General features: G+C 48.5%; 1 protein-coding gene across 1 annotated transcript in view; it reads right to left on the reverse strand.

Moving 5' to 3' along the window:
• Positions 1 to 733: 733 nt before the first annotated feature.
• Positions 734 to 13,329, reverse strand: part of LOC123480257 (cell adhesion molecule DSCAM) — a 452,836-nt gene continuing 440,240 nt past the window's right edge. Inside the window, exon 17 of the mRNA XM_053917294.1 lies at positions 734 to 874. Coding sequence (XP_053773269.1) covers positions 826 to 874 — 49 coding nt within the window. The 3' untranslated portion in view covers positions 734 to 825. The remainder of the gene's footprint in view (positions 875 to 13,329) is intronic.

Raw genomic sequence — 13,329 nt, forward strand, 5'->3', positions numbered from 1 at the left:
ATGTACTGCTATGTATTGCCGAAGTTAACCCCACATCCTATCTCTGCACCTGAAACACTGCCCTTTGGACCCCAGGATTCTCTTTGTCCTTTCAAGCGCTACCATAAACCGGAGCTTTTGGGTTATCTTCACTTTGCCATGTTAAAAGCGATACTTAATTCTTATGGTCACTAGGTGGCGCTCCAGCACCGTGAGATTTGCTCCTGGAAGTCCACTCATTCAGGTTCTCTGGTCTCAGAGGCTTGAAAATAGACAGCCATCGTAAAAAAAAAAAAAAAAAAAGACGAAAAAATCCTCCTTAACAATGATTTGGAAGAAATTCTTAGAAAACCAGATCTCTGTGCTCTGGTCAGACCTCCGTAGTCAGAGAGAGAGAGAGTCGTTTCACTAGGGAAAAGCCCAATTCTTGTTTTAAAATGAATGAGAAAGATGCTGGAAAGGAGCGCCAATCGCTGCAGCCCGTGAGTGAATACGGGCAAGCTTCCCCACCGGAGACCCCGTCCCTGCAGGCCCCGCGACCTGCCTCTGGCACTGCAAAGCCAGCAGGGGCCAGGCTGGGTGTGGGCACCCAGCGCCCCGACCAGAGGAAGCCCTTGAGGAAGGAACGCCGCTCGCCTCGGTCGGGGAACCTACCGTCCTCGAGGGTGGTGGTGATGATTTCCTGAGAAGAAGGCCCCGTCCCGGCCCGGTTGCACGCCTGCACCACCAGGCCGTACTGGGTGAACTTGTTGAGGTTGTCCAGCGTGTAGATCTCACTGTCCCCGGTGGTGTCGATACTGATGATGTTGAACTGGAAGTTGCCCCCGGTGCTGTACTCGCGGTAGCCTATTTGGTAGCCTCGGATAATGCCGTTTTGCAAATGCTTCTTGGGAGCCTAAACAAGAGAGGAAAGAATGCACTCAAGAATACTCGACAGGGGGAAACCAGCACCTATACACTTGTTAGGGGACCAAAAATAAGGCCCAAGAACCACAGGCAGAAAAATAGGATGGCCTAAGGGCAAGGGCGTTTGTCGAAGTCCCCACATGGGGAGCGCGCTCTCGGCCCTTCCACAGTTCCCCGCATTAAGGTGGCAGCCCTCACCACGGCCCTGCGACACGGTGCTGCTCCCGCCCCCACGTGACACAGGAGGTCCCACTAGCATGAGGGACAGAGGGGGGGGCTCCGGCGCCAGAGCCTGTGCTCCCCGCCGCCTGTCACGTGGCCACGGCCGACTGCCCTGGTTGGTGGGGAAGTGATGCGAGAAGTGGGTTGTGTTTGTGGGGTCGCAGTGTCCACCAGCCATTCCTCGACCACAGGCACAGCCTCCTTAGTTGGCCTTTTAGCCAGATGGCTCCCAGCACCGGAGGACAGAACTGAATATGAAAAAAATGGTCGCTATCCTCTTGGAGCTCACACTCGGAGGAAACAGGCCAGAATAAAAGGGCTTCCAGGGTGAAAGCTGGATGTGGGGGCAGTCCCTTCCTGATGGGAAGGCCGCCCTCTCTCAGGAAGGCCTCGGTCACTCTGGAATCACGTCCTGGTGATTTAAACCGGCAGGGAGAGGCTAGGGCTTGCTTTTTGCTGCTAATGGCAAAGGGTCCGCTCAGCTGATGACAGAACAGTGTGGGCTGACTCGTTGGCCCTTTAAGACTCTTTCTTAAAAGCCAGACTCTTTCAAATGTGCTGTGAGAACACCACCAAAGCGACCTTGCAAAGTATTGAAGGTTTTGTAGACTTTGGGCAGCCAACAGCTGTGTACATGCATTTGTACATGCGCATGTGTGTATTTGTGTGGTGTCTGCGTGGGCTGTGTGTGCATGTGTGTGGGATTCAGGGCACGTGTGTCTGTGTGTATGTATTTCAGCACAAACCATGGGTTTAGATCTCTCAGGGCTCTGAAATACCTTCTCTGCCCAGAAGATGCTTAACAGTGCAGTTGGAGAGAGGAAAGAAACACTCAGGGAGCTCGAGAGAAATTGGAAGTGTCCTGGTGTGTGCTGCTGGACGGTGAGGGCCAGCAGGCTACCCAAAGTGGTGGAAGGAGAGTGGTCAGAAGCAGTCTGGAGAGGCAGACCCCAGGTGGGCCTGGAAGTGTGGCCTGAGCTCTGGAAGGGGAGGGGGGGTGGGGCCTGCAGAAAGGGGTGGGGCTAGAGGGAGGGGCGGGCACCTAAGACAAAGCAGCGGGCAGGCAGAGGAGCTACCTGGTAGCCTGGTAGGGCTGGTCTCCACCACCAGCAAAATGAGAACAAGGGGGTCCGCAGGGAGAAGGCAGAAGGAGGTCGTGAGCAGATAGCAGCATTAGTGAACTCAGCGACCATCTATGGATTTGCCTAATATGCCCACCTCCCTGTGGGATTAGATCTCCCCCCGGGATTACATGTGTCCGGCTGTCTTTAGGGGTGAGTCTGAGCTACCCAGAGCAGTCCATGCACACTTCTCTTTAAAGTAAGTTTCCTCATTTACAGTTTTCTTGGATTCCTGTGGCTTTTCTCCGCCACTCTGATTTGCTGCATTAACCCAGCGCTAACTGGTAGCGATGAAACAGTCACGTGAGCCGTGACGCAAGTCAGCGCAGTCAGTGGTGACAGGCAGAGCTCGCCCCTTAGTTCCCGTGAGCAAATGCTCCTGAGTGCGTGTGGTTGATTACGGCTTTCCACTTTGCTTTGAAGTCGGACACAAACATTGTATTAGACTCTGAGAATTCGATTACCTGGAATTTGTTTGACCTAAAGCACTGAATCACGTTTGTGTCACTTAGTTAATACAATTAATTTTCCTTCAAAGGCTATATTTAAAAAAATTTAGGTTTGCACCCATTAAGTACTCTAATATTTCAGCCAGCTCTCCATGAGGCTTTAAGCCCTAAGACACCAAGTGAAGGTCCCAGTATGGGGGTGGGGGCGGGGGTGGGGTGGGGGGGACGCCCTGAGTGAGGCAGGGGACAGAGCACAGGGAGTGAAGCGAAACGCCCGTAAGAAAGTGTTTACACACAGCAACCAGTCTAGCAAAACCTTCTACAAGTAGAGGGACTTGCTTGCTGACATTTAGCTTCTTGGGTTTGCAGGGATTAATTTTGCCTGTGATGTATCTGCACAGGTAGGTAGAGAAATTTCCTTTTTCCCCCTTCTCCATGGGTAAACCCCAATCCCCACGCTAACTACCTTAACTATGATAGACAACACAGGTGTTTTTGTTCTGTTTGGTTTCAATATTTTGTTAAAAATACATAAAACACTCTACATTTTCCTTAGAACTAAATTTTCATCCTCCTAGTTCTGGAATGACATAAAGGTTATTTTTGCTTGCTAGATTCTTTTGAGCTAATAGTTTGGACCATGTCGTCCTTTTTTTTTTCTTCCTAAAAGACGAGAATTCCAGAGCGATTGTTTACATGTCCAACAAATCGGTGGGTAACATGTCTTCAATAAGGATCTTCTAAGACAGACCTACAGATTTACACCAAATCTCACCTGGTACCCAGCCCTCTTAACACACATTAAAGGACGACTTTGGAAAGCAAGTGAATGGAAAACATAAACGTAAACCCTTCACTCTACAGCCAAGAATCCAACGATCTGAGTCCCTCTCTCCGCAGGAACAGGGCATCTTTCCAGGCGGCTGGGACACCTCAGGACCGTTTCCACCTCCTCTCAGACCCTTTGAATGCACCGCGCTTCCGAGAGCAGGCCTTGCCTACTCACTGCTGTTGTTTCTCATGCAAGACTTCGCTGCCTTTCCATGTTGCATTTTCCCCTTCCTGTCCTCTACCTTTGGGTCCAGCAATGATCCCGACTTCCATCTGTCTCTGGTGTGTGTCATATGCGGCCCTCCCGCTCCCTTTGCAGCCCGGCATTTTTTCCCTCCCGTAGTCTTTCTAAACAGCCTCTTTCATCCTTCCCGGTGCCCTTTCGCCAGCCTCCAAATCCCTCCCAACCCCCACTTCCTTTGAGAAAAGGGCTCTTTGATCTCCATGACAACAGTAGCACCTGTATTTTCTGTGTCCATCCGAATCAGCCTGCTAGCTGCCCGTGGCAGAGTCTTCGCTCTGCAGAGAGACTGTAAAAGCAGGCGTGTGCAATCGCGCACAGCCCTGACATGGATGTGAGTGATTAGAATAGGCATCTCTTCCCTGGAAGAACCGCCAGCCGGGGCCTGTTTCCTGCATGCTCCCTGCTCCCCTCCCCCTTCCCACTGCAGGCGAATGGACTTTGCTGGAAGCGAAGATACATCTGCCCACTGAGAGCTACAAGCCTCCACTGCAGAACCTGGCATTCCGAGAACGCGGAGCATCACTCTTGCGTGTTGAGTAATTCAGTTGAAAAATGAATTGCAAATTCCTTTTAGATTCCTCCGAATTCACGTAAAATGTAACCTGTCCCATTTCCCTTTGATTATGGGGTGGGGGCCTGCCTCTGTATCTTTGTGTACTTCCTCTGGCCTAGTCTTTCCTGCTCCTCAATGTAAACAGCAGGAATGAAGCCTGTTCTGCACGAGGTACCATGTAGAGGGGAGCCCCAGGGGGCTCTGTGATTAAAGCAGAAGGCAGCCCGTGTGGAGCTGAAGGTTGGTGCAGCATATTAGGAAAGGGATACAGGAGAGGTGCCCTTTTCAAACAGGGCAGAGGAGTCCCAGAGAAGGGGGCGTGTCCTCTGAGCCTACAGGAAGACCCACCATCCCTGAGGACAGGGCTGCAAAAGCAGTCAGCATACGTGGCTGTGCCTGGGAAGCACAGAGGGCCCAGAGATGGGGGGGAGAGATCAGGGTGACCTAGCAGGGAGGGACTGCAGTGCCTGTGGGGGCAGGGAGGGGGTGGCAGGAGTGTAGAGGAAGCTCAGGAACAACTGGGATCCTACCCTGACCTTCAGAAACCTAAATAAACCCTGAGGCAGGGGGCTGGTGACTGTGTTTTAACAAGCCCTCAGGGGATGCAGGTGCGCTGGAGTCTGAGAACCTCCATTGTCATTGTCATTAACAGGTTTAGAATTGGCCTCACTTGGGATGGAGGATTTAGTTAAAAAGCAATGACTCTGCATTCCCTGACTTTTCAGGCTACCAATAACCCAATTTCCTAGTCTCCTTCTGCAGAACCAAAGAGAATGAATGCAAATAGAACTGGAGCCCTTCCCGGTCCTGCCAAGAGACTCTGCGGCACACAGGGCTTGGCTCAGTGGGGACAGGTGCCTTGCTGGACAGAGCGGGGCTATTGCCCCACCAAGGACCCACAGAGTGGCCTCCCTGGGGGGAATGGAGCATGGCTTTTGAGGGAGTAATGTCAGAGAGGAGAAGTCTCATATCATTGCCTCAAGGCGTGTTTTCATTTCTGTCTCTTCTTAGAACTGCATTCCACTAAATGCAGTGTTCATATCATCGGTCTTATATGGGGTATGTGTGGCCATGTGGCCTCCATCCCCAACACTGTTGCCCCCTGAGGGCTGGAAAGGAAGGAGGGGGTGACATAGGAAATAAAAAGTGGATACATGATATGATAATAAGAGGTGCTAGCACAACGGAGCTACTTAATTCAGGTTTGAGAAATAATGATGAATGAATGAAGGCTTGAAGTACACACTCTCTCAAGAGGCCAAGAACGTGGACTTGTAGCCAATAGTCAGCAAACTCTAGTCAGACTTGGCAGCTAAGGAGATGGTGACAGCCAAGGGTGCGTGTGGGCTTGGGACACAAATGTAGAATTTTCAAAATAGGTTCTTAGAATGTTATGGGATGAAATTGAGGTTAATCACTTAAAAAGAGGACTCCATTCATTCCATCTCTAAACTATGGGGTGGTTCCCATTTCATTCATTCATTCATTCATCCAACCAACGAACATTTGTTGAATAGCTATGCTTGCTGGGTCCCTCCTTTCAGTGAATTTTGCTGTCCTTTGCACGTCACACTGTCTAGTAGCCACAGACTGCATTTCTCACCAGCCATAAAGGCTCATCAGTGAGTGGCATCTGCCAATGACCTAGTGGAGGAGTCAGGGCACATTTGCAGGCCAGGCTTTGTTTTGTACTGAGCAGCTCTGAGAGCTCCACTCTGGGAATAGGCCCCACTGAATCTTAGGCCTTCTGGATGCTCCAACTCCTTCTTTAGGCTCTGTTGCCAGCTTGGGTTGCTGGGGAGGAGAAGGGGGTGGCAGATGCAGCTTAGAGAAGCTAGAAAGAACTTCTGAGCCAGCTGGAAGTATCCCAGAGCCTGGGAGGGAAGTGGGTCAGAGAGATGGAGCAGGGGGAGGGGAGGTGCCCTGGGTTCAGACCAGGGAAGGAGAGGTGGGTAGGTCTGCAGGAGAAGTTTCTTTGGTCCAACAAAAGGTGTATCGAGGACCCAGCTAGGAGAGAATCCACCAGGAGACCGTGAGGTTTGGGGAAACTGGCCCAGCCTGCATGCCTAAGCCTGTAGGTAATGGAGATTTTGAAGGGGTTTAGGTTTAGATGCCCAGACGGAGTGTGTACTAGTCTGGGGGTATAAGGAGGGGCCCCAACTAGTTAGTGGTAGCTGAGTGGTCACAGGCTCACAGGGCTCAGCCTGTTCCATGAAGATTGGGGGTGGTGGTGACCTACCTGGAGTGGCTCCCTATAGGTAAAAGGAGCCCTTGGGGGTGGTGGCCTGGCCAAGGAGGGTGGCGCTAACTCAGCAAAAGGCCACTGAGATGAGGGGCAGGGGACTGTTGACCCAGATCTACTGAGCTCATGCAAGAAGCAGGGTTTTCAAAGGTGGGGAGGTTTTGTAAAGGAATAACATGCCTCAGCCTTGTCCCAGATTGGTCCTTGTCACTTCTAAGTCGGGTCTGCCCGGAAGGACCGAAGAAGACATGAGGCACAGAAGGACCACTGAATGAAGGGGAAGCGTCAACATCACATCTGCAGAGAGCTCCTCAGTGCTTTCCATGTCTGCCCAACAGACAGGAAGCGACTTGTGACGTATTTCAATTACAAGCGGCTGCTGTCCGATATCACTCAGTTCAGTGAAGCAGGGTTGACAGATTATGGTCCCAGAGCCAAGCCTGTTTGGCCACTTGTTTTACTGTGGCTCTTAGCTAAGAATGTCCATATTTTTTAGATTTTCAAATGGTTGCAAAAAAGCAAAAAAGAAGGAATATTCCATGGTATGTGAAAGTCAGCCAAGCTGTGAATGCAGGTATGCCTACGTGCGGTCTCACCAGAGCCCAGCCACACCCCTTGCCCATGCAAGGGAGCTGCTCGTGTGCTCGAATGGCCGAGGTGATTGGTTAGCACACAGACCTATGACCCACAAAGCTGAAAGAATTTCCTCTCTGGCTCTTGGCAGAAACTGTATGCCAGCCCCTGAGGACATGGTGTTGTGGACCAAAGACACACGCAGAGTAGAATTCAGTGTGTAGGCAGAGGTTGGAGGGTCCAAGAAAGGTGAGGGTTTGGGCTGAGAGTTTGACAGAGTTGGGCACCCTCTTCCCTGGGATGGCAGCGTTCTAACTTGGGTTCTAGCAGAAGAAAAAGTAAGGCTTTTATTAACAGTGGAATTTTGGCCATGGACTTGATATCTGTCATTTACACCTTAGTGATGATTTAAGCATCAGACAGCATTGGTCCTGCAGAGCTATTTACTGGTGTCTCTTACCTGTACTTGGGTAATAAAAGGCATTGGCCTCATGAACATGCATGAATGGGTAATGGGAGAGAAGAACATTGAAAAAGTGTCTAATGCATTACTCTGCCCATCAGCAACACGCTAGAAGCATTTGGGCAAGGGAGTGTTCGAAAGTTGGGGGGGCACCCCTGACATGTGCCCACATATGGATGGAGCTACAGAGTCTGGACAGACCCCTGGGGGCGACACTACGTGTTCCCCAAATCACACTTTCCTTCTTGGGGAATTCTCACTTCTAAAGGTCACTAAGAATATGCCTTCTGAACTCTTCCATTTTCTACGTAGAAACAGGACGTATTTCCAACTTCAGGTCACGACTGGCAGGGAAAACAAGAATGATGATACAGTCTCAAAAGGTAGCATTGTTTTATTTCCTATGTTTCTGTGATGACTAAAGGCACAAAGAACTTCTCTTTCAGCTTCAACTTACAATTTTCAAAAGAATGTCCTAATTGGGAAGGCTCCATCACAGGCAGTGAAAGAATGTAAAATCCGCTTTCAAAGTGTTTCATACAAAGAGGAGTTCGGCCTTTAAAAAAACTACAGGTTTTCTTGAAACAGAGTTGCTTACATCCTAGAGCAGGAGGTTACGTGTGTTTGTATCAGTGACGCAAACCTGAGAGCATATATTGTGTATTTCTCGTTCTGCCCCATCTTACCGTCCACACAGAATGTGGAAGTTGGTGCAGAAACTGTCCTAGGGCAGCGGGCTCATGCCGTGCTGGCTGGAGTTGCTCCTGCAATGGACCCTGAAGCACTCGGTCCAGCCCGTTTTAAAGGATGAAAGTAACAGCAGATTGTTTGCCTTGCCTCGGGAGAAAGGTGCGCGACATAGCAGATGTCATTTGATGTCTATGGAATTCTTGATTAGACATAGGTTTTCCTTTATTTTCTTTGATTTTTTCACTCTAAACCTGTGCTCTAAGTGTTAACTTATCTACCTTATTTGATTTCTCTAATGGAATAGAAAAGTCATCAGTAAGTTGGTTTCGTGACAGCTAAGAAAATGAAGCACATTAAATAGTGTGCGTTCATTCATTCACTCACTCTATGGATACCATTCAATGTAGTTACCATCATTCACAGTTTAGTGATGGGGACATGTTCTGTGAAATGTTGTCAGGTGATGTCGTTGTTGTGTGAACATCACAGAAGGCACTAACACAACCTAGATGGGTCAGCCCACTACACACGTAGGCCGTGTGGTCTCCCACCTTTGTGTGTGTGGTTCGCCATTGACCGAGGTGCCGTTCTGCCTTTCTTCACTTTGATCTTCAGATTTGTTCTCCGTGAAAAGTAAAGTTGGTATTTTATGAGAACAGTAAAACTATACATGAGGCAGTCTTTTGAATGTGGTTTTTTTTTTTAACTTACTACCTATCCACCTGTTATTCAATTATTTAAAATAAAAATTGTATTTATGGGCCAGGTAAATTTCATACTACTTGCATTTCCTGGGGCATCTTTGTTATCAGAAAGCACCCTGTTGCCCAGAGCTCAGAGGGGCGAGCCCAGTGCGGGGATCCAAATCTGGGTCGTTACTCAAGGGACCGACCCACATGATCTAAACTGATCTCATGTCCCCCGTCCTCATGGGTGTCAGGTCGGTGTGCGCGAGTTGAGTAGAAACAGAATATGCCTTTTAGATGTGTAGTCATTTACTGTCTCTGGTGTAATGGAAAGGACACTCAGATGAAACTAGGAAAAACCTTCAAGTTTCCGCAGTCACAAATAAAGTAATTTGCTCAAGGTCACTTTTATTACATGCAGAGATCAGACTAATATCTAATTTTCTTGAAGTCTAACCCTAAGTCCTTCTTATACTGTGTCAAAGTATTCTTATATGCAGTTTACTTTCAGTAGATGCATTTAACTTATGCTAACCCCACTTTATGCATAATGTAATGGCATATTGTCATGTTATCTTTTTACATATACTCTTCATTTTTCACTGTAAATATTACAGAGTTATACATATATGACACTAAGTTTTCACAGCTAAAATTACTTATAGTGTACTTAATAGAGGATTAAGAAATTTTTAATATTATCTTGATGGTAAGCAATTTTTACCCTCCTAGCCTAACTGTAGAAGTTAGAGCTCTTATGAAACGTGACGTTGGTGCACTACAGGAAAGACCTCGGGCTGGTCATCACTAAAAGTCCAGAGTGGTCTTTTAATTGCAGCCTCATAGTTCCTACTCATTACTCTTATTTGCATTTCTGATAATAGTTTCCCTAAGCAGAGGGAAAAAATACCATCCTTGCTCCCTAACTCATTGTAACGTAGTAGTTGATAACCTATCTATCACCTAACCGTTTAGAACACAACGATGACAAGAGCCTGCCCTACGATATCTTATACCGTGCCAAGTTCACCCAGGCTCAATGTAAAGCTTTCAGAAGAAGCCACCTGAAAGGATTGCCAACTGATGAATGTAGATGGCCTTGGTCCTAGTCTTTAGTCCAAGTTCAATTTATGTCCTGTCAGGGTCGATTAACTAGAGAGGTACAGCCGTTCTGTTGGGACTGAATGGAGACATGCTTCCTAGGCTGAGTCCCAGCCAACATCTCTTCCCAGCGCGTCTGGGTGTCAGACCTGGATCCCACACTCTTGGCAGCTGAGCTGCTTCTGCAAAGGTGGGCAGCATCCTCACAGCACATTGAGCCAGGGAACCAAGCGAACTGCCTGCTGAGGTTGGGAGGCCAGCCACAGCCCTTGCACAGCAGGCTGTTGGCTCTGCTCTGGGACAGATAACTGGGGTCCTTGGAGAAGGCCAATCACACGGCTGACCCAAGAAGGCTAATTCAATGGGCAGATGGAGAGAGATGCAGAACCTATTCCAAATGAGGCGAATAAGCAATGAATGGTTTTATTAAAGGTCTCTGCATATTTTATATATGCACAAAAATGTAAGATGCGCATATAGTCAGGTAAGGCTTTCCAAGGAGTCCAGAGGTTTCCAGAGGAAAAGCTCCCCTTCTCCATGTGAATAATTCGGCATGAAAGTGAACACTGGGAGTGACTCATGTGTCTACGGAACAAAATTCACCACGCTTCTACTGCAGATGCGGTGAACAGACAAGCCGTTCCCTCTGCCTCACAGAGCACGCAGGACGTCATCTGCGCAAAGTCAGCAGAGAGTGATCCGACCCCATGTGCGTGACCAGAAGATTTTGGAAGTTTGGTCTTTTATAGACCCCTGTTAGAGGGGAAAGAGACCAGACTTGTTAAGACAAGAAGGGCTGACAATTCCTTAAATCCTTATAAGGCATGTTGGTCGTCAGGCTTTTTAATAAAGATGCTATAAATCCAACCCTAGAACTAACCGGTTAGGTTCATGAAAGAAATGTAAACTTTCATAACTTTTCATGGCCCGAGGACTAAAGTGAGCATTAAAAACTTAAGCAAAATGAATTCAAGGCAGCCCTTGCAAATTTCGACTGATGTAGAAACAAAGGGCGTTGATGTATTCAAGGTTCCCTATGGTTAGATTTATAATTTGGAGAGGAAATGATAGTAGGTAAAAGCGTAAATTTTGCCTGTTTTCTCTGGCTTTAATGGGGCTGGGGAAAATTTATAACATGAGGTTGGAAGGACGAGGAAAAGAAATCAGCGTTTGTTGAATCTGACTATGCATGAGCACACAGATCTCCGCTCATCAGTTGCTTAGAAGCCTACGGGGCAGAGTCAGACAGTCTGGGTGCGGGGGGTCCTCACTCTTGATAGCTCTGAGATCTTAGGCGAGTCCTTTCAGCTTCGGGGTCCCCCTCCATCCAAAACAGAGTGCGCCCAGCGCTCAGGCCTAATGACATAGTGCACGCGAGAGATGGTTATAGTGCTTGGCAGAGAGAGAGCAGGTGCTCAGGAAGAGGACTTCCCCAGGCCCCCCAGGACATACCAGCGCTAGAAGGTGCTCCTTTTCTGCCGGGTGTGCCGTTTCTTGGATGTAGAGGGATTTAAACGTAGGAGCCAAGTGGAGCCTACCATGTATCATTCACTATGATGAAGGTCCTTGGTTTTAAATGGCAGCCTTAGCCCTTTTCCCACTGTGAGAGCTCATTTCCGAGGAGCACACTAGATTGTAAGGGTGCCTCCGTTAGCAGGTATTGGGGATGGCGGAGGTGAGGTGCTCCATTTTAAAGTATTCTTCAGATTACTGATATTTAATGACATTCCTAAATACTCAGTACTCATGTGTTACGGAAGTCACGGGTCCTTCTGTAATGCTGCCTATTCAGAATAAACTCTCTGCCAGAGGGTGTGATGCCGAGGCTCAAGGAAGTGGTGAAATTATTGTCAGGATTTTTATTCTCAGTCAGCAGTTTCACAATTGTTTTCAGCACTGCAATATTTAAGCAATTGAAAATTTCATATTTTGGGGATAGGCTGTAGCTCTAAAAAATTCCTCATTTAAAACAAAACATTTACATCAACAGGAAAAAATATCTCTGAGGTTTCTGAAGGACGGATGTGCTTCAGAGGCTGTGCAATTAGAACCCTTGTACTACAGGCCTCAGAGAATGATGGCACTCCTGACTCATGTATGAACTCACCCACTCATTCCTTCCTTCCTTCATTCACCCATTCATGCAAATGCGCCAGCCCCAGGGAACCGAAGGTGAGTGAGATACCACTCCCTGCCTCTAAGGAACTCACAGAACAGCAGAGAGCTGCAACCAAATGGATGGCAGAAACCACGTGATGGAAATGGCACTGAGCCACCACAAAGAATAATGGGTAAGACAGAGGATCAAGCGACTAACGCCACTTCACGCACATTCACAGAGAGGGTCATGCCAGACTGGAGCGTTGAGGAAGCAGGACTGGATGGGTGACGGGAGAATGTCACGGACGTGCAGTGGCAGAGGAGGAGGAGAGAAGATGCCAGTTGTGGGGACGGGCATGATCCCCTATAACCGGGGGAAGGACAGAGTGACAAACTGGAAACGGGGGGCTGTCGCCTGATGCTGAGCGGCCTAGAGTGTCTTTTGGGTTTGGGTCTCTACTCAGTAGGCATGGGCCCGACTTGATAATTTCAAAATTGGAGACTTTCCTTGGCTGAAAGAAATAACTGAAATATTTAAGGAGGGATGGCGGTTCATTGTGTTCAGGAGACGGTGCATGTTACAAGCACTGCTGGTACAATGATGGTTACAAAATCTAACGTCTCCCTTCCGTGTTATGGAAAGGTCGCTGCCTTGACCGTGAAGAGGTTTAGCATCTAAAGTGGCTACCTCCCCACCCAAACCCCAGAGCTCTCCCCTCAAAAATCGCGTGTCTCTCCGTCAAGCACATCTTTTACCGTGACTCTGAATGAGTGAATTCCCAACTTCCCACCTGTTTTCCTTACAGTTCCCAATATTTCCATCCCAATATTCAGCCATCAGGGAGCTGCCTGAGGCGGGGCTCCCTGCTTGGGCTAATGCGACTTCTCCTTCTTTTTCTCCTTCCTTCTTTTCCTTTCCTGCCACCTGCTTCCCCAAAATGTAAACCCGGAACTTTTATACACGCAGTACAGGCATTCTTTCTGCACCACGGCAGATCCGACTTTACGTATACTTTATGATGGATAAGAGCACACAATTTGGGTGAATCAATGACACACTTCCCTCACATAATCAGGCCAACAAATGGGCAGCGCTTACGTCATTCGTCATTCGGTAGTGACATCAGCCACATACCCGGCTGCACGCTGACAGGCTAGGTGACCACCAC

The sequence above is a fragment of the Desmodus rotundus genome, chromosome 2 (assembly GCF_022682495.2).
Source record: "Desmodus rotundus isolate HL8 chromosome 2, HLdesRot8A.1, whole genome shotgun sequence".
Taxonomy (NCBI): Eukaryota; Metazoa; Chordata; class Mammalia; order Chiroptera; family Phyllostomidae; genus Desmodus; species Desmodus rotundus.